This window comes from Oryx dammah, unplaced genomic scaffold, assembly GCF_014754425.2.
Source record: "Oryx dammah isolate SB20612 unplaced genomic scaffold, SCBI_Odam_1.1 HiC_scaffold_3, whole genome shotgun sequence".
Taxonomy (NCBI): Eukaryota; Metazoa; Chordata; class Mammalia; order Artiodactyla; family Bovidae; genus Oryx; species Oryx dammah.
This window is the reverse complement of record NW_024070187.1, coordinates 17,165,811-17,193,242: the sequence shown is the minus strand read 5'-3', so window position 1 is coordinate 17,193,242 and position 27,432 is coordinate 17,165,811. Positions and strand designations below refer to the sequence as shown.

At 40.7% G+C, this 27,432-nt stretch overlaps 1 protein-coding gene across 1 annotated transcript in view; it reads right to left on the bottom strand.

The window, feature by feature from the left end:
• PAPSS1 (3'-phosphoadenosine 5'-phosphosulfate synthase 1) overlaps positions 1–27,432 on the bottom strand; it is a 108,754-nt gene that overhangs the window by 59,239 nt on the left and 22,083 nt on the right. The window contains exons 4-5 of the mRNA XM_040237511.1: positions 22,184–22,322; positions 15,042–15,160 (exon numbers count right to left, since the gene is read on the bottom strand). Coding sequence (XP_040093445.1) covers positions 15,042–15,160; positions 22,184–22,322 — 258 coding nt within the window. The remainder of the gene's footprint in view (positions 1–15,041; positions 15,161–22,183; positions 22,323–27,432) is intronic.

The following is a 27,432-nucleotide window of genomic DNA, read 5'->3' as shown; positions in this document are numbered from 1 at the left end:
CTTAAGGCCAGAGATCAAATTCTAACTGTGCAACCTTGAACAGGTTATCTACATTTCTCAACTTGTTTCTTTCTCAGCTGTTTAACAACAACAAGGGTATGAGTGTGTGTGTATGTATATGATATATATATGTGTGTGTGAGTATATGCATATACATATATATAGTTACATGGCTGTGTGAAAAATGTATGTAGTCTGTGGGGGCTCACATTTACTGGATGCTAACAACAAAACCAGCAATGCCTTAAGGGCGCCCAATGAATTAATTCATTTAATTTTCATGCAATCCTACCTATGAAAGTAAAAGAAACGATTGCTATTCTTCTTTTACAAATGAGGAAATTGAGGCTCAGAAGAGGTTAATAACTTACCCCAAATCCCTGCTACACTGTCTTCCAATGTGCTTAACACACGATAAATACTCAATAAATAATAATTACAGTGTACTTGCTACATGCCAGGAACTGTTCTAAGCATGCTACAGTTATTAATAGAATTCTCAGAACAATTTTGAGATAGGTACTATTTTTATTTCCCATTTTACAGATGAGAGGATCAAAGCCAAAGAAATTAGGTTATTTTTTCCAAGGTCATATAGTTAATTGATAAGTGCTGGAGCTCGGATTCCAACTCAGGTCCCAATATTATTCCCTTCCAAATAAAAAACTAAAAAAAATTTTTAATTAAAATAAAACCTTTACTGTTTCTCCCATAAAACTAAGTTATGAAACATTTTGTCACACAAAGTGCTCTTAGTTTATTTTCATGATTTTATTAAACATTTACAATTCCCAGGGTTTCAGCATGTGATCTTTCTGTGTTAATGAAGATCTAGACAAAAAGTAAAGATATTCAACATTTCAGTTACACCTAAACATTTTCATTAATAACAAGTGAATGATCCTAAACATTTTTATTAATAACAAGTGAATAATTTTCAACAAACTTTCTCAAGCCCCATCACTGTAAATAAATCAAACACCTCCATTCTCACCACTTTGGATCCCTTAAAACTTTAAAAAACAGAATCCACAGTCTGGGAACAAATGACACAGCAACTCAAGGGAAGAGAAGGATTTCACTGATACAAACAACTCTACCTAAAGCTTTCTTTGGCATCTATGAAGCCCATACTACTTTGTAAGGATGGGATGTCTCTTTCATGCTGGGTATTGATGACTCTCCTCCACCCTCATCCCCGCTTTACCACTAACAGTTGTCAACCATCCTGGAGGGTCAGAGGAGCGCACCCAACAGACTAAATCTTTTGATCTCTGTTGGATACAACAGGGCATTTTTAGCTGGATTTCCTAAGCCAGCATCACTAGCATCAGCCCACACACACTAATGAGGAGCAGCAGTTGCCCACTTGGACGCTCCCAGCACAAGGCAGGCTCTGTCCTCGCCTCGCCTCGGACGTGGAATCCCCCTTCTGTATCACATACCACACTGGAGTATGCACTCCAGTATGTGAATCTGCCTCCTCCAAACAGAGTTTGTTCAAAATAACAGCCGAGAATCAACAAATGTTTCTATATATCATGTCCATTTCCTGGCAACCACACCCTAAGTGAAAAACCAAAAGGTACAAACAGTTGGTGAGCAAATCCAAGAAAACTTATTTGAACATGAAAGACCAGTATCTCTCTCATAAACCTGGCCAAATTATTTTTTTAATGTTTTGTATACTAATAATGCCATAGCTTTAGGATGAACGCATTTTTATTAACAAGCCATTTTATCTGCATGAACATAGAGGCTGTGATGTTGTTGTTTTTTTTTTAAATCAGCCACGCCACATGGCTTACAGGATCTTAGTTCCCCAACCAGGGATGGAACCTGGGACCCCTGCAATGGAAGCTCCGAGTCCTACCCGCTGGATGGCCTGGGAATTCCCCTATAATCAGTTTCTTTTCAAGAAAGAGGGCATTTAGAACTTCTCTGTCAGTCCATGGTTAAGACTCCAAGAAAGAAGGCATTTTTTTTTCTTTTATCAAGAAAATAATTTTAAATTATATAAAGTTTTAATGTTTATCATTAAAACTTTAAAATTTAAGTATTAATTTTTTTCATTACACAGCATATCACAAAATTCTTTCCTTTTCAAAATTCACACTCAGCAATTATTTTAAGATGAATTTTAGCCTCATAACTTAAAGATAAAATTCTTCTGATGCCTAACCAATGGCAAAATAAAGGTTCGAGAAGTTGCCACTGTTTTTCTCTTCAAAAGGTACATAAAGCAAGTATTTTTGTAATTAACACACACAGCAGGAATCAACAGAAGCATGGAACACATGTTTGGAGGAAGCAGGTTCTCTGTAGACTGAACATGTAGAGAGGAGAGAACTATCAGAAAGACAAACTGTTTTCAAAATGTGGGCACAGCCAGTTTCTATCACATTCTACTGAAATATTTTTAGTTTCCAAAACCACGATTAAACATCAAAAAAGATCAAAACCACCTCAAAGTGAGACAAGGTATCTGGATAACAGAACATGAAGTCTCTGCCACACGAGCTATCCATTTTATTTGGGATTCATTAGGATTCCCAGAAATACAGCTATCAGAAAATAATGTGTTCTTCTGCAACCTGTACATATAAAACCCTTTACATCAGGAAGCTTCCTTTAAAACAAAAATAGATCACAAGCCAGGTCAGGAACAGGTGTTTATGCATCTAAACCCTTCAGTTCAGTTCAGTTCAGTTCAGTCGCGTCCGACTCTGCGACCACATGAATCGCAGCACGCCAGGCCTCCCTGTCCATCACCAACTCCCGGAGTTCACTCAGACTCACGTCCATCAAGTCAGTGATGCCATCCAGCCATCTCATCCTCTGTCATCCCCTTCTCCTCCTGCCCCCAATCTCTCCCAGCATCAGGGTCTTTTCCAACGAGTCAACTCTTCGCATGAGGTGGCCAAAGTATTGGAGTTTCAGCTTTAGCATCAGTCCTTCCAATGAACACCTAGGACTGATTTCCTTTAGAATGGACTGGTTGGATCTCCTTGCAGTCCAAGTTACCTCTGATCTTAACAGCTCCACAGTCACCATTTAAGGGTAAAGAGGAAACAGGGGTACTCCTAGGAGTTCTCATGAATAGGCGGTTAATTAACAATTTACTAGGGGCCTCCCTAGTGGCTCAGATGGTAAATAACCTGCCTGCAACACAGGAGACCTGGGTTCGATCCCTGGGTGGGGAAGATCCCCTGGAGAAGCAAATGGTAATCCACTCCAGTATTCTTGCCTAGAAAATTCCACGGACAGAGGAACCTGGCAGGTTACAGTCCATGGGGTTGCAAAGAGTCAGACACGACTGACAGACTAACTGGCTGACTAATGATTTACATGCTACCATTAATGAGGTAGGTCTAGAAATATTCAAATATTAATTTAAATTTAATATGTAACATAGATACACAAAACTTTTTTATTTGATTGACTAAATACAATCTAAGACCTAACGTGCTGTATTCATATCTTTGTTCAGAAACAATTGCTCATTTTTTTTCCTGGAAACTGGCTGGTAGAACATTCACTACCTGAAAATAGTAGTCCTTTCCTTCTCATTTTAATGTTCCTAACTGTGAACACGTTAATAAACAGAGTGACTTCACATTTTAAATTTTTCCTTTAAGTATATTCTGAATTTTTTCTTAAGCCAAATCTGCTCAACAGATTTGAACACTAGAGCGCAATCATTTTTTTATGTAACTATTAAATTTCTATTATCTAAACTACATGCATCCCAAGCATGAACACCAAATGACATTCTGGCATCACTTGAAAACGGAGCTGCAAAGTCTGGTTTTATGTACAGTATAAAATCCATTTAGAACACTAAACCACCATTGCATAAAAAGACAAACCTTTAAATAATTTATAGCACTACTAAATCTAGAGTTCCTAGTAGATTTAAAAACAGTATTTAAAATATCACATTAGATTAAAACCATCAGCAAGAAGCCTGCTTCCTTATGTCATAACCCGCCAAGTGAAAATGCAATACCAGCAGGCCATCTAGTGACCGTTCAAGGGTTAGGAGAAAACTTCAATGAATTTAAAAACCTTCAATATCTTCCACTGTCTTCTAACTTCTTAAATAAAAATGTGCGAACCAAAGCACATTGAGAAAATAAAGATGCTCTGACAAAATACTGAAAAATTAAATACACAAATGACTCCACTGTCTATTCCAATTTTACTACTAAGCCAGATCAAAAGAGAAATAAGACAATCCAGATGCCAGAACCAAAATACTCTTCATCCTAAAATACCCATTGTAGAGCACCCTAAAAATATTTTTTCTCAGACAGTGAAAATCTGTTCTATATATTAGCAATGATAAAATAAAAATTTATATTATAAAGCATCCACCTGCAACACGGGAGACCTGGGTTTGATCCCTGGGTTGGGAAGATCCTCTGGAGAAGGGCATGGCAACTCACTCCAGTATCCCTGCCTGGAAAATCCCATGGACAGAAAAGCCTGGCAGGCTATGGTCCATGAGGTCACAAAAAACTGACACAACTGAAGTGACTTAGCACATCTGACTCCAATAAAAATTTTCCATTTCTTTCTTAGATGGACTGATTACTTTTTTGTTGGTAGTAGAGAATGCTAAAGAAACAATACCTGGTAGAATTCATTCGTTAAGTTTCTCCAATACTAAGCAACAGATAGAAAAAATTCCACCCATCACCAGGGGAGGCAACACTTCTCAATCTTGGGACAAACAACTTCACCCTCCTGAATTTGTTTTCTCATCAGTAAAACGAGGAAAATTACAGCTACTTCTGAGAGTCTTACAAATTCAACGCAATAATGCTACTGAAGCGACTACCAAAGGCTTTTGCATATGGTAAGAGTCCAGCTCACAGGAGTTCTTGTGGCGGGTTTCCACCTCTGTCCATGCCATCCCCTTCCACTCACAATTACATTCTTACACGTAATGCTGGCCAATACAGACCCACTAATAAATCTTCACATCCCCACTCACACACACTATAAACCTGTGGAGACTTGGTTACTATCCTCTGCTGTGAAATACCACTGTATTCAACATATTCATTCTTTCCACTCCCAATCTATATTTGTGACATTTGGCCACCTGATGCAAAGAGTTAATTCACTGGAAAAGGCCCTGATGCTGAGAAAGATTGAGGGCAGGAGGAGAAGGGGATGACAGAGGATGAGATGGTCAGATGGCATCACAGACTCAACGAACATGAGTTTGTGCAAACTCCAGGAGATAGTGAAGGGACAGGGAAGCCTGGAGTACTACAGTCCATGGGGTCACAAAGAGTCAAACACAACTGAGCGACTGAACAACAACCCACCTTTGGAAATTCTAACAAATGTCTTTGTGATGACAATGAAGTTCAACTGCATTGGCCACTCCTGGATCACCATGCAGACAGTTTGTTAGAAAAAGTGCACACTATAGTAAGTCACCTTGTGATCAGGGTGCTGCAGGCAAGCAAACTTCTTGTATCACCATAAACTTTGAGCTGATTGCCAAGTATTCACTGTTTCCCCATGTGCCCTAAGGTTCATTTGAGATTCAACTTTGTGAGAAAGTCAATCAAAAGAGAACATCAGAAGAGAAGTAGTTATGTATGTGTGTGAATTTCTTTCTTGAATTTTTAAAAAATTCTATATCATGTTATAAAAGAATTTATACAGTCATTCTAACTTATAAATAATGGTTGTAAGAACCAAATATCCAAAAACAAAGGTTGTAAGGAACAAAGCTAGTGGAGGTGATGGAATTCTAGAGAGCTATTTCAAATCCTATAAGATGATGCTGTTCAAGCGCTATACTCTATATGCCAGCAAATATGGAAAACTCAGCAGTGGCCACAAGACTGGAAAAGGTCAGTTTTCATTCCAATCCCAAAGAAGGGCAATGCCAAAGAATGTTCAAACTACCATACAACTGCACTCATTTCACATACTAGCAAGGTAATGCTCAAAATTCTCCAAGTTAGGCTTCAATAGTGCCTAAACCGAGAAATTCTAGATGTTCAAGCTGGATTTAGAAAAGGCAGAGGAACCAGAGATCAAATCGCCAACATCCCTTGGATCATAGAAAAAGCTAAAGAATTTCAGAAATACATCTACTTCTGCTTCACTGACTCTGCTAAAGCCTTTGACTTTGTGGTGGTAGTTTAGAAGCTAAGTCATGTACAACTCTTGCGACCCCAGAGACTGTAGCCTGCCAGGCTCTTCTGTCCTGGATTCTCCAGGCAAGAATACCGGAATGGGTTGCCATTTCCTTGCACTGTGTGGATCACAACAAACTGTGGAAAATTCTTCAAGAGATGGGAATACCAGACCACCTTACCTGCCTCCTGAGAAACCTGTATGCAGTTCAAGAAGCAGCAAGTAGAACTGGACATGAAACAATGGACTGGTTCCAAATCAGGAAAGGCTCTATATTGTCACCCTGCTTATCTAACTTATATGCAGAGTACATCATGCAAAATGTCAGGCTGGATGAAACACAAGCTGGAATCAAGATTGCAGGGAGAAATATCAATAAGCTCAGATATGCAGATGACACCACACTTATGGCAGAAAGCAAAGAGGAATTAAAGAGCCTATAGATGAAAGTGAAAGAGGAGAGTGAAAAAGCTGGCTTAAAACTCAACATTCAAAAAATGAAGATCATGGCATCCTGTCCCATCACTTCATGGGAAATAGATGGGGAAAAATGGAAACAGTGACAGAGTATTTTCTTGGGCTCCAAAATCACTCTAGACAGTGACTGCAGCCATGAAATTAAGACACTTGCTCCCTGGAAGAAGGACAAACCTAGACTGTGAATTAAAAACCAGAGACATTACTTTGCCAACAACAGTCAAAGCTATGGTCTTTCCAGTAGTTGGATGCGAGACTTGGACCATGAAAAAGGCTGAACGTCAAAAAATTGGTGCTTTTGAGCTGTGGTGTTGGAGAAGACTCTTGAGAGCCCCTTGGACTGCAAGGAGATCAAACCAGTCAATCCTAAAGGAAATCTTGAATACTGGAAGAACTGATGCTGAAGCTGAAGCTCCAATACTTTGGCCACCTGATGTGAAGAGCCAACTAACTAGAAACGACCTTGATAATGGGAAAGATTGAAGGCAGGAGAAGAAGACGACGATAAAGGATGAGATGGTTGGATGGCATCACCGACTCAATGGACATGAGTTTGAGCAAGCTCCAGGAGATGGGGAAGGACAGGGGAGCCTGGTGTGCTGCAGTCCACGGGGGTCTCAAAGAGTCAAACACAACTGAGCAACTGAACAACAAAGGACCAAATATTAATGTTCATGAGGCAGGAATCTGTACTGTTTAATTCACTGCCACATCCACAGTGGTTTGCAACAGTGCCTAGTATGTACGGCACCAAGTATTTGCTAAATTAATTTACAGAATCAATCAGTACAAGCAGAAATACATACTTTCAATGTGAAGTGAAATAATTTCCTTAGGAAAGCACATAATTGAAATCTTTCCCCAAAAGAGGGTGGTATGTGAAAAAGCAACTGCATTAAGGAAGCGTTTACATTTCTTTTGTCACCACCCAAATGAATAATTTTTCAAAAGAAAATTTCTATCTTAAACTAGAATACTGCCAGAATATCCTTCTGCTGTAAAATTATTTATATTGTACTTGAGGTGTAATGAGGACACTTGAAAGTAGAAGCCAGAGGCATGTGAAAATGAGTTCTAGGAATTCATGCACCTGGAGTGTTAGATACAGAATCCATTATGTTCATGAGCAGGTTAGCACAGATCTCCGAAATACTCATAGGTTAACTGCGTGAATACAATGAGGCGACATATACACTCAGTGCAAAGACCAAGTGAGAAACCACCACAGTAATTCAAGGGAGAACTGGTTAGAAGCTAAAGCAGAAGAAAGACCACTTTCCCCCAGTTCTAACCATCAAAGCAAATATTTTAAAAAAACAAAGCCCCACATACATGTCCTTTACAACAAGCATTTATTAGACATTAGCTCCTTACCTATTCCTTTTCCAAAACCTTGAATAAAACTGTCCAATTATGAGACTGTCTAGCAAGCAGAATATAGACTAATAAAAGGAAGAATAGACCATAACATAGACCATATAAAAGGAAGAATAATAGGTACAATCATTAATTAAGAACAAACAAATTAGGAGCAAGGCAATAATTAAGGCCACAGAGACTAAGGCAAGTAACAGCATCAAAAAAAGGAAAGAAAAAAAAAAAAAAAAAACAGGTAAACACTGTAGTGAAACACATAAAAAATCCAGCTTCAAACCAAACTATGGAGAACCTCGAACACAAGTCACCTTACTCCTCACTGGGGAAAATCAATACATATTTTAGAGTAATGACAGAAAGGATTAGACTACATTTTAGAAAAATGATTCTGCCAACAACATAAAATGGAATAAAAGGCATATAGAACTGGAGGTGGGGTGGCCACTTGAGGGAATATCGAGTAGAGTGAGCCTAAAATTACAATGACAGTCAATCCTGCATTTTTTAACCACTGGGCTGGGGGGGGTGGTGCAAATCCTGTGCATAACAGACATCATGTGAGCCTGTAGTTTCACTTTACAGAATAATGGTTAAAAATAAGTCAATACAGTGAAGAATCAGAGAACTGGAAAGGACATGAGTGGGAAAACTGGTGAAATCCAAATAAGCTTATGCTTTAGTACCAAGGTTAATTTCTCAGTTCTGAGAAACGATCTACGATTATGCAAGTTATTAACCTAAGAGGAAGCTAATGAAGGGTATATAAGAACTCTGTCCTACTTTTACACTCACAGAAGAGTCACAAAATTTCATCAAGATAAATTAAAAAAAAAAAATCATCTGACCACTACTACCAAAAAAAATAGCTTCAATGTACTAAAGGGTCAAATTCAAATGATATTATTCTAAGCAGGGCCCCAAAGAAGTGTTTAGGAATTGAAGGAAAGAAAGGAAGGAAGGAGGATGGCCATCACCTATTAAGTAACTAATCCCTTTTAAGTGTCTGAACTATCTGGAATTATCTAAAGCCCATAAAATGGATTCAGAGATTCATGAACCAAAATTTTACAATATCTATGTGCATTTTCCTTAAGTTTCATAAAACACATAAGAATCACTAATTAGATGTAAAAAATAGATAATTCAAACTAACAGAAAATAGAACTATGTATAACTTTCCAACATTGATATGACAAGTCTCAAGTTAAAAAAGAAAATACGGACGGGTTCAATACACAAAACATACAAACACAATTACATCAAAATATAAAGGAAGGAACTTCCCTGGTGGTCCATTGGTTAAGAGTCCACTTGTCAATGCAGCAGACATGGGTTCGATCCCTGGTTCAGGAAGATCCCACATGCCACGGAGCAGCTAAGGCCCTGTGCCACAACTACTTGGCCCACGCACCTTGCCTACTGAGCTCATGAGCCGCACGACTGAAGCCTGCACACCGGCCCGAGAGGAGTGAAGGCAATGAGGAGACCGTGCAGTGAGATGGAGACTAGATTGCAGCCCCGGCCTGCTGCAACTAGAGAGAGCCTGCATGCAGCAATAAAGACACAGCACAGCCAAAAACAAATTTAAAAAGAAAGAAGGAAGGAATATTGAAAACACAGCTCAGTGAAAATGACATAGAATACTCACTGTGCGTGCGTGCGAAGTTGCTTCAGCCATGTCCGACCCTTTGCAACCTCACAGTCTGTAGCCCTCTAGGTTCCTCTGTCCATGGGATTCTCCAGTCAAGGATATTGGAGTGGGTTGCCATTTCCATCTCCAGGGGATCTTCCCCGACCCAGGGACCAAACCTGCGTCTCTCACATGTCCCGCGTTGGCAGGCAAGTTTTTTACCACTAGTTTCACCTCACTAATTTCATACAAATTTACAAGAAAACTATAAACAACCCCACAAAGTAGAGTAAGGATAGACGGTACACTGAAAATGAAACACACCTCACAACTGACCACCACCTAACAAGGAGAAAGACCAGCTAATCTATAAAATCAAACTTTCCTGAGCCCATCACAAGAGCTGAGGTCCTAACGTAGTAACATGAACTGCTTCCGAAGAGTGACAAGTCCCACCAAAAAAAGTCAAGACACACGAATTATCTCCCTATAGTAGAGGCTGGGAAGAAGAGATGTCTATAGTAAAGACAGAAAGAAGAAAACAGCTTTAAAGATTTTAAAAGCTTGAGTGGCTGAGTGTGGACTTTTGTGGCGGGTTGTTATCACTGGGAACCCAGACACTAGGAGTTCTGCACTCACCCTAAGTGGGCCTATAACAGGTTTGCAGAAGGAAGATGAGGAGCAGGTCTGGAGACTGGAGAGTGAGCTCCCTCAGTGGTGTAAGCACAAGGCTCTGCCTGCCCCCTGCAACACTGTCTCATCCAACACAAAAGCCTTAAGCTGATGGGGGATGGCAAGGACCCCTCACTCCGCCCAGGGTCCACTGTTTTGGGGGAGGTCTGTAGAAGCAAGCAGTCATGTACAGATGTGAGAGTTGGATCATAAAGAAAGCTGAGCACCGAAGAATTGATGCTTTTGAATTGTGGTGCTGGAGAAGACTCTTGAGAGTCCCCTGGACTGCGAGGAGATCAAACCAGTCAATCCTAAAGGAAATCAACCCTGAATATTCACTGGAAGGACTAAAGCTGAATGACGCTGAAGCTCTAATACTTTGGTCAGCTGATACAGAGTCAACTCATTTGAAATGACCCTTATGCTGGGAAAAAAATAAAGGCAAAAGGAGAAGGAACCAGAAGAGGATGACACAGTTAGATAGCATCACTGATTCAATGGACATGAATTTGAGCAGCCTTTGGGAGACAGCACAGGACAGAGGAGCCTGGCATGCTTTAGTCCATAGGGTCACAAAGATTTGAACACAACTTAGCAACTGAACAACAGCAACAACAGAACCAAGTATAGTCCACTGAAAGAAGTAGAAGAAACTGTCTTGGCCCAAGACCCTAAACCGATACAAACCAGGGATCTACAAGTGAGGGGCAGAAGACTCATCCTCCAAGACCTCCCAGGTTCAAGGAGAAGCTAGCTACCATGCAGGGAGGGGAAGAGACATGCAGAAAGAACCCCCTCAAGCCCTGGAGACATACATCCTGCTCAAGACTGAAGCTGGGACTTCCCTGGTGGGACAGTGGATAAGAATCTGCCTGCCAAGGCAGCAGATATGTGTTTCATCCCTGCTCTAGGAAGATCCCACATGCCACAGAGCAACTAAGCCTGTGCACCACAACTACCTAGCCCATATGCCTAGAGCCTATTCAGTTCAGTTCAGTTCAGTTCAGTTGCTCAGTCATGTCCGACTCTTTGTGACCCCATGAATCGCAGCACGCCAGGCCTCCCTGTCCATCACCAACTCCCAGAGTTCACTCATACTCATGTCCATCGAGTCAGTGACACCATCCAGCCATCTCATCCTCTGTCGTCCCCTTCTCCTCCTGCCCCCAATCCCTCCCAGCATTAAAGTCTTTTTCAATGAGTCAACTCTTCGCATGAGGTGGCCAAAGTACTGGAGTTTCAGCTTTAGCATCATTCCTTCCAAAGAAATCCCAGGGCTGATCTCCTTCAGAATAGACTGGTTGGATCTCCTTGCAGTCCAAGGGACTCTCAAGAGTCTTCCCCAACACCACAGTTTAAAAGCATCAATTCTTCGGTGCTCAGCCTTCTTCACAGTCCAACTCTCACATCCATAAATGACCACAGGAAAAACCATAGCCTTGACTAGACAGACCTTTGTTGGCAAAGTAATGTCTCTGCTTTTGCCTGTGCTCCGCAGCAAAAGAAGCAACCGCAGTGAGAAGCCCGTGCACCACAATGAAGAGTAGCCCCTGCTCGCCACAACTAGAGAAAGCCCATGCAAAGCAACGAAGACCAGTGCAGTCAAAAAAAATAAAAAGAAAGAATTTTAAAAATATTGCCCCTCCTTTATTAAAAAAGAAAAAAGACTGAAGCTGGAACTTCAGTATAACTGAGAACCACCATCACTTCCCCATCATGAGCCCAGCTAGCATGAGGTAATAAGTGGTAATAAGTGTGGTAATAAGCCACAGTAGTTTACTGCTGAGAGAGGAGCAAGAACACTAGTACAGGCATCGAGTGAATGCTAAAAGCTGCAGGTAAAGTAGAAACACTGGGGAAAGCTCTCTGCAGGCCAGATCCCACACTAAGGACAAGGCGAAACAGCTCACCACTGGAGAAATCTGTAGTACATTAAGAGTAACCATAGAATAAGGAAACTCAACACAGAAAATCATAGAAAATCTGCAAAAGACTATCAAAAACTACTAGAGTTAACGAATTTGGTAAAGTTGCAGGTTACAAAATTAATATACAGAAATCTATTGCATTTCTATATACTAACAATGAGCTATCAGCAAGAGATCTTTAGAAGACAATTCCATTTACAATCACATCAAAAAGAATAAAATAGGAATAAATCTAGCTAAGCACGTAAAAGACTTGTTACCAGAAAACTATAAGACACTAATGCAAGAAACTGAAGATGACAGGTGGAAAGATATACCTTGGCCATGGACTGGAAGAATTAATTCAGTTAAAATGAGCACACTACTCAAGGCAAGCTACAAATTCAATACAATCCCTAACAAACTACTAATGGCATTTTTTACAGTAGTGGAATAAATAATCTTAAATTTTGTATGGAAACACAAAAGACTCCAAACAGCTAAAACAATCTTGAGAAAGAAGAACAAAGCTGGAGGTATCATGCCCCCCTAAAAATTTCAAACTACACTATAAAGCTACAGTCATCAAAACACTATGGTACAAAAACAGACACATAGATCAAACAAACAGAATAGAGAGCCCAGAAATGAACCCACATTTATATGGGCAATTAATCTACAACAAGAGGGCCAAGAATACACAATAGGAAAAAGACAGCCTCTTCAATAAACAATTTTAGGAAAACTGGATAGCTACATGCAAAAGAATCAAACTGACCAACTTTCTCACACCATAAAAAAAAATTAAAAATGGATTAAAGTCTTATTAAATGTAAGACCTGAAACCATAAAACTTCTACAAGAAAACACAGTATGCTCTCTGGCCTTAATAACATTTTTTTTTTTGGCTATGTCTCTTCAGGAATGGAAAAACCATCAAAAAAACATATGGGACTACATCAAACTAAAAGAATTTGCACAGCAAAGGAAATTAACAGCAAAACAAAAAGGTCTCCTACTGAATGGGAGAAGATATTTTTCAAATGATACATCTGATAAGGTTAATATCCAAAATATACAAAGAACTCATACAACTAACATAAAAAAAAAAAGATTAAAAAATGGGCAGAGGCTCTTAGGAGCTGAACAGACATTTTCACAAAGAAATGCAATTGATAAACAGGTACATGAAAAGATGTTCAACATCACTGATCATCAGGGAAATACAAATCAAAACCATAGTGAGATATTACCTCACACCTGTCAGAATGGCTATTATCAAAAACACAACAAATTATAACAAGTATTGTCAAGAATGTATAGGAAAGGGAACCTTCACACTCTATTGGTGGAATATGTATCAGTGTAGCCACTATGGAAAACAGTATGGACAGTCCTCAAAAAATTAAAAATAGAACTATCATATGGCCCAGCAATAACTCTCCTAGATATCTGTCCAAAGAAAAGAAAAACACTAATTAGAAAAAATATACACACCCCTATGTTGCATTATTTACACATCCAAGATATGGATGCAACCCAAGTACCCATCAGTAGATGAATGGATAAAGTTGTGGTAGATGTATATAATGAAATATTAGCCATAAAAGAGAATGGAATCTTGCCACTTATGACAACATGGATGACCCAGAGGATATGATTAAGTCAGACAGAGAAAAATAAACACTGTATGATTTCACTTATATATGGAATCTAAAAAAACAAATGAACAAGCTTAACAAAACAGAAACAGAGTTACTGACACAGAGAACAAACAGGTGTTTACCAGAAGACAAGGGACTGAGGAGAAGGAAAGAAATAGGTGAGGCTGATTCAGAGGGACAAACTTACAGCTCCAAGAGAAACATACAATGCGGGGAATATAGTTAATAACTGAGTAATATTTTTGTGGTGACATGTAATAACTAGATTTATTGGGGTGATCATTTTGAAATGTATAAAAACGCCATTCTGTTATGTGACAGAAACTAACCCAGGGTTCTAGGTCAATTACGCTTTAAAAACACAAACATACAAACAAACTCACAAAAAAAAAAAAAAAAAAAGAGATCAGATTTGTAGTTACCAGAGGAAGGGGTGGGGACGAGAGGGAACTGGAGGAAAGTAGTCAAGAAGCTCAATCTCCAGTGATAAGGTGAGTACTGGGCATGAGACGGCTGGATGGCATCACCCACTCGATGGCCATGAGTCTGAGTGAACTCCGGGAGTTGGTGATGGACACGGAGGCCTGGCGTGCTGCGATTCATGGGGTTGCAAAGAGTCGGTCACGACTGAGCAACTGAACTGAACTGAACTGGGGATGTCATGTACAACATTACAAGTGCCATTAGCCCTGCTGTATGTTATATACTAAAGTTCCTGAGAGAGCAAACCCTAAGTCATTAGCCCCACTGTATGCTATATACTAAAGTTCCTGAGAGAGCAAATCCTAAGTCATTAGCCCTGCTGTATGCTGTATACTAAAGTTCCTGAGAGAGCAAATCCTAAGAGTTATCACACACACACTCACACACACAAATATTTCTATTTCTTTAATTTTGTGTCTATATGAGATGATGGATGTTCACTAAACTTACTGTGACAGTCACTTCAAGATGTAAGTCAAATCATTATGCTGTACACTATAAACTAACAATGCTGTATGTCAATTATGTCTCAATAAAATTGGAAGAAAAAAAAGAACTTAAAATATACATGTTACTCCATATTACCACCATCCTTTATTTGGAGAGGGAATGTTATAAAATGGACATAATCATTCTCTGGGAATTCGCTCTTTGACATTCTCTTACCCGTTCCTGTAGAAGCTCCACCACCTGCTGGACACAGTCATTTACATCACAGGAGTCCGTTTTCAGCACTAATTCAGGGGCCTCTGGCTTTTCATATTCAGAATCAATCCCAGTGAAACCTATAAATGGTAACAGTTGATAGAGAGGATGGAAATTAAAATAGGTCTGTATCTTCAGCGCAAGTCTCTGCTATGCTGAAGTTCATTTTTACACTCCCCCTTTTAGGTTACAGGGTTATATTATTGAAACTTCTTTCCAGGGAAAAGATTTCTAATTAAACTTTTGTTCCTTCTCTGAACATAAACAGTCGATCCTCCTTATTTGCAGCGATCATGTTCAATAAAATTGCCACGGAAGTAGTGAATACTAAACCACAGCTCCAAGGAGAAACATGGAAGTGGGGTTCCTATGAGCCTCCTGTCACCAAATTTTTATCAACCAATTAATATATAACTTTTTATGAGTATTTCTTTATTTCTATATACAGTTGATTCATTAACACCAAAATAATGGCTATGAGCACCAGAATTCACATCTGAACAAAGCTTATCTAACACGTGTATTTTCTCCCCAAGGCAGGTCAGTCTCCCTGTCTAGTTCAAACAATTAGAGAACACCTCAGCACCATGCCAAGGTAGAGTGTATTTTAAAAAAGTAAAATCACCAACAAAAAGCCAAAAAATAAAAGACATGGCACTAAATAGGCCGTGTAAAGGACACTCCTTTACAGCATGGGAGCTGACACACAAAGGCGTTGTTCAAACTTGAGCTAGGAGCGTGTACTCTGGGTGACCAAAATGTTGCTGCTCTGTGTGTGTTTACAAGCCAAAGCACTGTGGCTACACTGATGTGGGGGTTACAAATAACCTTGAGTGAGCAGGCACATGTGCAGATCTGGAATCTTTAAATAATGAGGATAGACAATACTTCTATCACCTTTCCTTTACTCTGTTAAGTAAGTAAGTGCCTTGTATGAAGAAACAGGAATGAATACCAAGTAACCCAGAGCATCCAATTTCTCCACAGGGACAAAGGATATAGTGCCTAAGCTCTGGGCATACAACCAACCTCATCAAGGTTTTTTTTCCTCTCAGTGCAAAAACTGATGCCAAGTCAATCTGTCCATTATATTCACCAGGATTATCTGCAGCCAAATTAAAGTTCTGCAGGCTCCTTCTGCCATCACAGTAAGTGTTCAAGATCACATTAAGTTAATCAAGATCGATTAACTACTATCAGCTCAAGCAAAACGTAGGTGAAGAATCCTGTTATATCATCAAATACATTCCACAATCAAATGCAATCAATTTAGGTATTAACCACTATTTAGATTTTCCCAATCACATATGTGCTACTGTGTAACTGCTAGAAGAGAAAGAATACATCTTGCTACCACAGAATGGGCTGGCTGAGCTAAAAGTACGCTATTCCTGTCTTTCACATTATTCCATACCTAAGTCTTTCACATTATTCCATACCTAAGTCATTCAGGGCCTGTTTGCCTTGGAGCACCAATTCCTGGGTTAGAATGGTAAATATGAATTTAAAATTATTACTATTAAGAGGCATAGGCATCAAATGAACCGACTTACAAAACAGGCTTAGAGAACAAACTTAATGATTGCAGGAGAAGGATAAGGGGAAGGGACAGTTAGGGACTTTGGGATGGACATGTACACTCTGTTATATTTAAAATGGAAAACCAAAAGGACCTACTGTATAGCACAGGGAACTCTGCTCAAAGTTATGTGGCAGCCTCGATGGGAGGGGAGTTTGAGGAAGAATGGATACGTGTATTATGTATGGCTGAGTCCCTTTGCTATTCACCTGAAATTATCACAACATTGTTCATTGACTATATTCCAATATAAAATTCAAAGTTTTTTTTTTCCTTAAAAAGAGGCATAGGTATCAAAGAAGCTTTAGGATGAACACTATAAGTCCACAACCCACCTATTTCATCCTTTTTCTATCTCATATTCCTAAATATCACATGAAGTCCCAAGCCCAAGAAGAAATTTTTGCATTACTGATACATCCAACAGTATTACTGGTGAGTCATAGTAACATAGGTAGGGAACAAACAAATCTGGTTATTTAAAACTCTAGTTCATAAGTTCTAATTCTCAAATGTAGCTACAACTTGGAATCGCCAGGTCCAACCCTCAAGAGATTCTGATTTCATTGGTCTGGGGTTCAGCCTTGGCACTAGATTTTTTAAGTTCTCCTAGGTGATCCTTGTGTGCAGCAAAGCTTGAGAAAGAAGAGAAAGCTTGAGAAACCTCCTAACCTGTGTTAGGAGGTTTGGTTTAACATTTTAAAAGTCCAGGAAGTTTCTTCCTCAATAATTTATCCCATAAGTGATTATACTAAATGTACATTGTGAGGAAAACATTTATATAAGTAGATTATAACTACTTAAGCATTAATCATGAAAGTAATCTAAGTATTAAGGTATCTGACATAGGCATACACTTACAGTTTAGTAATGCCATATAAAAGCCTGAGGTCCGCTAAATGGATATAATACCACCTGTCCTTGAATTTTTACCATCAAGGGTCATTGCTAGGAAACTCTCTAAGCACTATTCTAACAACAAGTAAATGATTTCTAAAAACTACCCAGTCAGGAACTCTAGTATCATGGCTAACCTAAAATAAATAAATGTGGGTACACTTACACACATAGGTATACATTAACCTAAGGAACGTTTTATCAATGCCTAATCAGAGGAATTAAGAAATACTTGGCAAACAAGCAACATGGAGAAAACTGAACTAATACAAACATACTCCCAGATACAGAATGCAAACTGCAAGTGACTTAAGGTATTTTGGCTTTAGTCTTATTATTCAACTTTACATCCCTAGCGCCAAATACAAACTTTGCAAATAGTGGAGATCAATGTGCTAAACACGTGACTTCTACTCCACCTTCCGTACCACCCCACAAGCGTTTACTGTGTATGCACTAATTATTATGCTTTGGGCCATTTGTTGTTGTTCAGTTGCTCAGTCGTGTCCAACTTTTTGCAACCCCGTGGACTACAGCACATCAGGCTTCCCTATCATTCACCATCTCCCAGTATTTGCTCAAACTCATGTCCATTGAGTTGGTGACGCCATCAAACCATCTCACCCCGCTGTCCCCTTCTCCTGCCTTCAATCCTTCCCAGCAGCAGGACCTTTTCCAATCAGTAGGGCTTCACAATAGGCGGCTAAAGGATTGGAGCTTCAGCATCAGTCCTTCCAATGTATATGCAGGGTTGATTTCCTTTAGGACTGACTGGTTTGATCTCCTTGCTGTCCAAGAGACTCTCAAGAGTATTCACCAACCCCACCGTTCAAAGGAATCAATTCTTCGGCACTCAGCCTTTTTGACTGTCCAGCTCTCACATCCATACATGACTAGTAGAAAAACCATAGCTATGACTATACAGACTTTTGATGGCAAAGTAACATCTCTGCTTTTTAATATGCTGTCTAGGTTTGTCATTGCTTTTCTTCCAAGGAGCAAGTGTCTTTTAATTTCGTGGCTGCAGTCACTGTCTGCAGTGATTCTGGAGCCCAAGAAAATTAAGTCTGTCAAATAAACATCAAATAGATGTTTCCCCAACTATTTGCCATGAAGTAATGGGACCAGATGCTATGATCTTTGTTTTCTGAATGTTGAGTTTTAAGCCAGCTTTTTCACTCTCCTCTCTCATCTTCATCAAGAGGCTCTTTAATTCCTCTTGCCTTCTTCCATAAGAATGCTGTCATCTGCCTATCTGAGATTATATATATTTCTCCCTGCAATCTTAATTCCAGCTTGTGCTTCATCCAGCCTGGCATTTTGCATGATGTACTCTGTATATAAGTTAAATAAGCAGGGTGACAATATACCATTTGACATACTCCTTTCCCAATTTGGAACCAGTCCATTGTTTTATGTCCAGTTCTACCTGTTGCTTCTTGACCTGAATACAGATTTCTTAGGAGGCAGGTAAGGTGGTCTGGTATTCCCATCTCTTGAAGAATTTCCCACAGGCTATTGTGATCCACACAGTCAAAAGCTTTAGCGTAGTCAATGAAGCAGATTTTTTTCTGGAATTCTCTAGCTTTTTCTATGATCCAACAGTTGTTGGCAATTTGATCTCTGGTTCCTCTGCCTTTTCTAAATCCAGTTTGTACATCTGGAAGTTCCTGGTTCACATACTATTGAAGCCTCGCTTGGAGGTTTTATTTTTAATTAATTACTTTATTTTAATTGGAGGCTAATTACTTTACAATATTATAGTAGTTTTTGCCATACACTGACATGAATTAGCCATGGGTGTACATGTGTTCCCCATCTTGAACCCCCTCCCACCTTTGCTTGGAGGATTTTGAGCATTACTGTGCCAGCACATGAAATGAGGACAATTGTGTGGTAGTTTGAGTATTCTTTGGCATTGCCTTTCTTTGGGATTGGAATGAAAACTGACCTTTTCCAGTGCTGTGGCCACTGCTGAGTTTTCCAAATTTGCTGGCATATTGAGTGCAGCACTTTCACAGCATCATCTTTCAGGATTTGAAATAGCTCAACTGGAACTCCATCACCTCCACTAGCTTTGTTCATAGTGATGCTTCCTAAGGCCCACTTGACTACACACGCCAGGATGTCTGGCTCTAAGTGAGTGATCACACCATTGTGGTTATCCAGATCATTATGATCTTTTTTGTATAGTTCTTCTGTGTATTCTTGCCATCTCTTCTTAATATCTTCTTCTTCTGTTAGGTCCCTACCATTTCTGTCCTTTATTGAACCCACCTTTCCATGAAATGTTCCTTTGGTATCTCTAATTTTCTTGAAGAGATCTCTAGTCTTTCCCATTCTATTGCTTTCCTCTATGTCTTTGCATTGATCACTTAAAAAGGCTTTCTTATCTCTCCTTGCTATTCTCTGAACTTTACATTCAGATGGGTATATCTTTCCTTTCCTCCTCTGCCTTTGGTTTCTCTTCTTTTCTCAGCTATTTGTAAGGCCTCCTCAGACAACCATTTTGCCTTTCTGCATTTATTTTTCCTCAGGATGATTTTGATCATCGTCTCCTGTATAATGTCATGAACCTCCGTCCATAGTTCTTCAGGAACTCTATTGGATCTAATCCCTTGAATCTATTTGTCACTTTCACTGAATGGTCCAGTGGTTTTCCCTATTTTCTTCAATTTAAGTCTGAATTTTGCAATAAGAAGTTAATGATCTGAGATACAATCTTCTTTTTACCATCCATATACAGCTTTTCCATCTTCAGCTACAAAGAATATAATCAATATAATCAATCTGATTTTCATATTGACCATCCGGTGTATTAATGTGTACAGTCATCTCTTGTGTTGCTGGAAGAGAGTGTTTACTATGACTAGTGCGCTCTCTTAGCAAAACTCTGTTAGCCTTTGCCCTGCTTCATTTTGTACTCCAAGGCCAAGCCTGCTGCTACTCCAACTATCTCTTGACTTCCTACTTTTAGGCCATGCTTTGTGCTAAATTCTAATAACACAAAAAATGGTAAAGAGGGTGCTTACTCCAGGTGGGCAGACAAATCTACCTCCCTCACCAATCCATCCTTTCAAAACCAACAAAACCAACTACAGTTAAAATAAGTAAAAGATTCAGACATTGGGATCCTGGACACATCCTTCAGCTTCTCTTTGCAAATCTCTGTGATGAACAAACAGAAGTGAACACTGATCGTCAACAGAGAGAACTGTGTGCTTATTCACTCAGTCGTGTCCGACTCTTTGCAACCCCATGGGCTGTAGCCCACCAGGCTCCTCTGTCCATGGAATTCTCCAGGCAAGAATACTGCAGTCCGTTGCCATGCCCTCCTCCAGGGATCTTCCCAACCCAGGGATCAAACCCAGGTCTCCCGCATTGCAGGCAGATTCTTTACTGTCTGAGCCACCAGGGAAGCCCATGAATATTGGAGTGGGTAGCCTATCCCTTCTCCAAGGGATCTTCCCGACCCAGGAATTGAATCGGGGTCTCCTGCATTGTAGACGGATTCTTTACCAGCTGAGCTACCAGGTAAGCCAGAGGGTGACCTAGAAATTAAATGGATAAACTGCTTCCCTTCCTGTTGTCATCGTATTCAGGATTATTCTCCCTGAGTCAACAAAGTACAGGCTTCATGGGTGCAACTGAGCTTCCAAGGTGGCAAGACTGGACACGAGCCTGCCCAAGGAACCAAATTCACCACCAGATTCAGTGGAACTCGCTCCAATTGCTAATGCATTTCTAGGCCCAGCCAAAAGAGCCCAGCATAACAAGCATTTTCCTTCCTGTTCCACCTTTTCCTTTTCAGGGTCAGAAGCTGGTGCCAAAATCTATACTTCACAGAACTCCTGGGAGCTTCTGATAGTCTCAGGCTATCATATTCCCTGCTGGGAAGGCAAATAAAAGTTACCAGCATGAATTGATCCCAAACAACGTAAACTAAATATCTATCTTTGATGCTTTTTTCATGTTGGCCTGCTCTCTCTTACTGTTAATAATAATAACAGACCCGGACTACTGTCAAAGGATGTCTAAAGATAATGACTGGTATCAAAGGCCACAGAGGAACAAGTTCTAAATGTCTCTATGCCAAATATTCATCAAAGTTGAATCTCTGGGAACAGACTATAAAACTGAAAATACAGCTGCATTAACTTTGATATGTTAATTCAATTTAACGCAACAATCATACATAGAATGAATTTCAGATCATTCCAAGCAACATGTTATACATAAGAATGAGACATTTTCCTTGCTCTCAAGATGCTTATAATTTCGGCATTTTCCCCATTCACTATGGAATTTCTTACATTTCACTAGAACAAAGACCACAGAAGTGCTAGGCACCAAATTACACCAATAGGTTTCCACCAGCCCCCAAAGTCAAGTCCTCTAAAACTTGTCTTATAACTTGTCTTATGAGTAGGATTTTAACCTGATGGATGATACTGAGTGTACACAGTACTACTACTGGTTAGGCCTGAGAGATACAACTGTGTAGGAAGACCCAAGGAGCTTCAAGTTGTTTGAATACTTTCATCTCTTAGAAAAGATTATCAGTCTCAGATATGGTAAGATGAAATACTTAAGGAAAGACAAACTGGGAAAAAAACATATTACTTACCTTTAATTTCTCCAGCCCGTGCTTTTTTGTAGAGTCCCTTGACATCCCTCTGTTCACAAACATGCAGGGGAGCATCAACAAACACTTCGAAGAAAGGCAAACTTGCACCCTCGTGAATCCGCCTTGCATTGTTGCGATCCTTAGAAAAAAGATGCGCGCAGAAATGTAACAAAGAATAATCACAGGAATCAAGGGTACTATATTAATAATGACAAGTCAAAGAGCTTTTCGGTTGAGTTAGTGCAAAATGTATTAGTCAAAGTTTAATTTTTATTTTAAAAATATAAACTGAAAATAAAAACCCAAGAAATTAGGTTAACAAGCCCATTCTGCATTAAGAATTTTAAAAGGGTTGCTATTCTGAAAATCAGATATATTGGGAAGTTCCAGGACAGAGAACAATAAATGCCCCACAAGAACGTTCACCTAAACTTTATGAGGAACGTGAACCAAAGCTCAGCTCGAATGCAAATGCCATTAGGCCGCTCTTTTAACAACTCACTCAACCTCAACCTGTGCTGGCCTGAAAGTAACTTCACCAGAAATCCATTCAGAACCCTGAGGCTAGTTTATTGTCTTGCCAAATACAACCCCCTGCAGCCACTGCACCCCTCTAACATGCCCCAAACTTTATTTTTCTGCCTGGCTCCTAACCCCCAACTCTGGTAATGACTTCATCGCCCAGTCTAAAATCTCTCCACCCTGTCTTCTGGAATACTCCGCCCTTTTAAGTGAACTACTTCTTCTTTCTGATCTTAACTAAAACCAAGTTCTCCCTTCAGGCTTCACTCCCCTGCCTGTTCTCAAAGTCAGGCTCCACATTCACTCTATCCATCCAAGGCAGTGCCACCATTTTTGCCGTCATTTACCACCATCCTTATGGTCCCTCCACTCAAGCCTGCTTCCACTCTTACCAATGGCCACCCCTGTAACTTTAAAAAGAAAATCCCCAGACACGAATGCTCTCCGTCTCCCCTCTGCCATATAAATATACCTACATTCCCTCCTGCACTCCTCCCGTCACAGACTGAAAATGCCCTACCCCACAATGGAATACTACTCAGGCATAGAAAAGAAGGAGATTTTGCCATCTGTCGCAACATAGATGGGCCTGGAGGGCATTATGCTGATGAAAGAAGTTTCACAGAGAAAGTCTAATACTGTATGGTATCACTTACACGTGGAATCTTAAAAAATACAACAAGCTAGTCAATATAACAAAGAAGAAGCAAACTCACAGAGAGAAAAAAATCAGTGATTACCAATGGGGAGAAGAGGGAAGGGGCAACACAGGAGTGGGGGAGTGAGAGATACAAACTACTCGGTACAAGATAGGTTCAAGGATGTATTGTACGAGACAGGGAATGGAGCCAATATTTTGTAGTAACTGTAAATGGAAAGTAACTTTTAAAATTATACATTTAAAAAGAATCTCCTTCTGAATAGTTGGGTGTTGGGGATGGACATGTACACATTGCTATGATTAAAACGGATAGCATACAAGGATCCGCTGTATAGCACACAGAATTCTGCTCAATGTTGTGTGGTGGCCTGGATGGGAGGGGAGTTGGGGGGAGAATGGATACATATGTATGTATGGCTGAGTCCCTTTGCTGTTCACCTGAAACTGTCACAACATTGTTAACTGGCTATATCCCAATACAAAATAACAAGTTAAAAAATAAAAAATAAAAATCCCTTCCCTCTAATGAAACTTGCTCAGTCCTCGATTCCTGCTTCATCTGCAATCTTCAACCTTCTCTTTCTTCACTGGCAACAAACAAGTAAAAGTCACTGTTTTCCCTTAAAAACAGGTGAACAAACAAATGATACAAAAATCCCCATCATCATGGGCACCTGCCAGGCCATTCTGCCCACATTTCACACTACTAACCGTCCATACCCCAACAAGGCTGCTCCCTGGTGGATGCCACGCAGGCTGCCCAGGGCTCCTTCCCCTTCACCCTCGCTGCAGCACTGGTGTTGCCCACAGCTGATCAGGAGCCCACTGCCCACCCCACACAGTCCCGGAGCACTCTTCTCAACTGCTTTCACAGTGGCAACTACAACATACACACCAGCTCTCCAGCCTGAACTCTGCCCATTTCTGAAATTAAACACCCTTTTGAAACTTCCTCCTATATACACCCTCCTGGACATCCCCCAGGTACCCTGAACATGTCCAAAAACTGAACGCATTCTCTTTGCTCCCAGGCTGTCCTTCCCACCCATACTGCCCAGATCAAGGGATAAGAACACTCTTCACCTGGAATCCCCAGAGTTTTCCTGGTTCCTTCCCTTTGCTGTCCCATCTTGTGCATTTTGCCACAAACTCCTTCAGATTTTTATCTCCAGACATTACACTAATCCACTCCTTGCCTAACTTCTGGTTCCACCTTATTTCTCTTGCCTGGACAAGTATGACACTTCCAGCTTTGATCTTCTCGAAGGCACACTCTACACTGTACCCAGGATGACAAGACGATGCAAATTCAGCCACGTCACTAAACTCTTCAGGGTTTATCGCCATCAGGATTAAACCCAAGCTTCTCAGAGTGACAAGACAGGTCTCCTTCACCTGGACCAACATTCTTAAGTCCTGCACTCGACGTTCTATTGATAATTAATGCCAATCTTTCTACCAGCTTGCTTGGATCTGATGCCTTTGCCATACCCCCTGCAAACACGCTCACCCCTCTCCTGTGGCTACAGCAGTGTGCTCCCCCATGCTAAGTCCTCAGGAACCCTGCCCCACGTGTCCCGGCTGGCTGAGGGCCTCGCTTCCTCTGAGTTCTCAGTGCTCACTCAGTCGTGTCTGACTCTTCACAACCCCATAGACTGCAGCCCACCAGGATCCTCTGTCCATGGGATCTTCTGGGCAAGAAAACTGGAGCGGGTTGCCATTTCCAACTCCAGGGGATCTTCCAGACCCAGGGATCAAACCCGCGTCTCTTGCGTCTCCTGTCCTGGCAGGTCGATTCTTTACCACTGTGCCGTCTGGGAAAGTAGCCACCGTGTACCTCTGTCACAAGATCCTAATGTACTGAAAAATTTCACGAGCTTTATGGCGTTAGTTTCTGGCACAGCAGTTCAGTGGTGATGCTACTATTCCAACTGTCCTTCCAAATGAAGGTGTTCCCAAGTTTCCACCTGTCACTCTCTTCTCATTCTCTATACGCTTTTGTTTTTCAGCTTCATCAAGGCTTCAACTAATTGAGTTAATGACTTCCAAAACTATATCTCAATTCTATACAACGTTCCTGAGCTCCAGAACACATTTCCAAATAACCCAGTGGTCATCTTCACCTAGCTACGCCATCGACACTTCAAATCTAACCCACCTAAAATGACACAATTCTCTCCTCCCTTCCTACTCCACATCTTCTAACTCAATCAGACCATCTTCTCTTCAGAAAGCACCCTCCTTCATGTTCACCCCCAATTCTGCAACCAATCCAGGCACGACATCCCACTGATGCTACATGCTCAAGAGCTCTCAAATACGCCCCATCTTCTCTATTCCCACGGCCGGTGCCTGAATTCACCCCAAAAGCCTCCTAAGTGTTCTCCTACCTCTAGACCATTCTCATTCCAGGCTTTACGGTGACCTCACGAAAACACACACCCACAGACGCCATTCCCCAGCCTAGTCTCAGCTCTCCACCACCCCTGGGGCAAAGTCCTGAGCAGTCTGGAGTTTGCCGTGAGACTGCTGCAAATGGCTCAAATGGCTCAAATGGCTCGAGCTACATCTTTCCTCATCTTTATCCTGCAGGGCAGCCAAAACAAACTACCTACAGTCCCCCAGGTGTAATTCCCTCACACGTCCATGCTTTTGTAACTACTGCAGGATCTCCTCAGTCTGAAATAGCTTTCTCCCTCCGGTCTAACTGGTACACTGAGTCACCCTTCGTGACTCACCTCAAGCAACACCACCTCTTTGGATATTCCACAGCAGTTTTCATACACGTACCCAATCACTTGCCTTAAGATCACATCTCTATGCTCCCACCAGATCACTGACCAACTCCTTAAGGATAAGAATTATCAAGTTTATTTTTACAACCAAAATGCCCAAGTTCAGGGGTGACATAGAAGAATACACATATCCTATATAATATGACTTGGTACAAATATTACCGTGGATTTTTGATGTGCTATAAGCATAATCTAAACCTCATTTCCATTCTCAGTGCTTTTAGGCATGAGATCAACAAAAGTTTTGTTCCATGCTATGGAAACAACAGGACCAATTAGCATATACTTTTAGATACCCAGGTCTCAGTTGCTAGCTCTCCAAAGGTATTACTGACTTTTTCTTTGTCCAAGAACTGCAAAGATTCCCAGAAGGTACCAAGAATATCACCATTATTATATATCACTGTGAAAACTGTTTCTATCCAAGGACTGAGGAACTCTAACAACTCTCATTCTCTTACACATTTAATTAGCTAGGATACTTTAACCTGATGTATTGACACTGATCCCCGTGCTTCAAGAAAATGAAAAGCAGCTAGTCCTCAAAGGGAGAAGGCAATGGCACCCCACTCCAGTACCCTTGCCTGGAAAATCCCATGGATGGAGGAGCCTGGTGGGCTGCAGTCCATGGGGTCGCTAAGAGTCAGACACGACTGGGCGACTTCACTTTCACTTTTCTCTTTCATGCACTGGAGAAGGAAATGGCAACCCACTCCAGTGTTCTTGCCTGGAGAATCCCAGGGACAGGGGAGCCTGGTGGGCTGCCGTCTACGGGGTCGTACAGAGTCGGACGCGACTAAAGCGACTTAGCAGCAGCAGCAGCAGTCCTCAAAGAACCTTTTACGACTCCTGCCACACTTCAATTAAGTGAATCTCTGTGATTAACACTCAATCTCACAGTTAATCTATAATCTTTACAGCTCAAATTTTTTTTAAAAAGTCTAAGTAACCCATCCAGATTTATGTTACAATAATGATGTTACTTACTACACATCATCCCTGTGCTGAGAGCAGTGAATGCATGATTTACCTAATCCTCAGAGCAACTCTAGCCTGGAAAATTCCATGGGCAAGAGGAGCCTGGTGGGGCCACAAAGAGACACAACTGAGCGACTGAGTGCATGCATGCACACACACGTGCGCGCACACACACACACACACACACTAATCCTGAGAGCAACTCTAGCCTAGAAAATTCCATGGGCAGAGGAGCCTGGTGGGGCCACAAAGAGACACAACTGAGCGACTGAGCGCACGCATGCACACACACG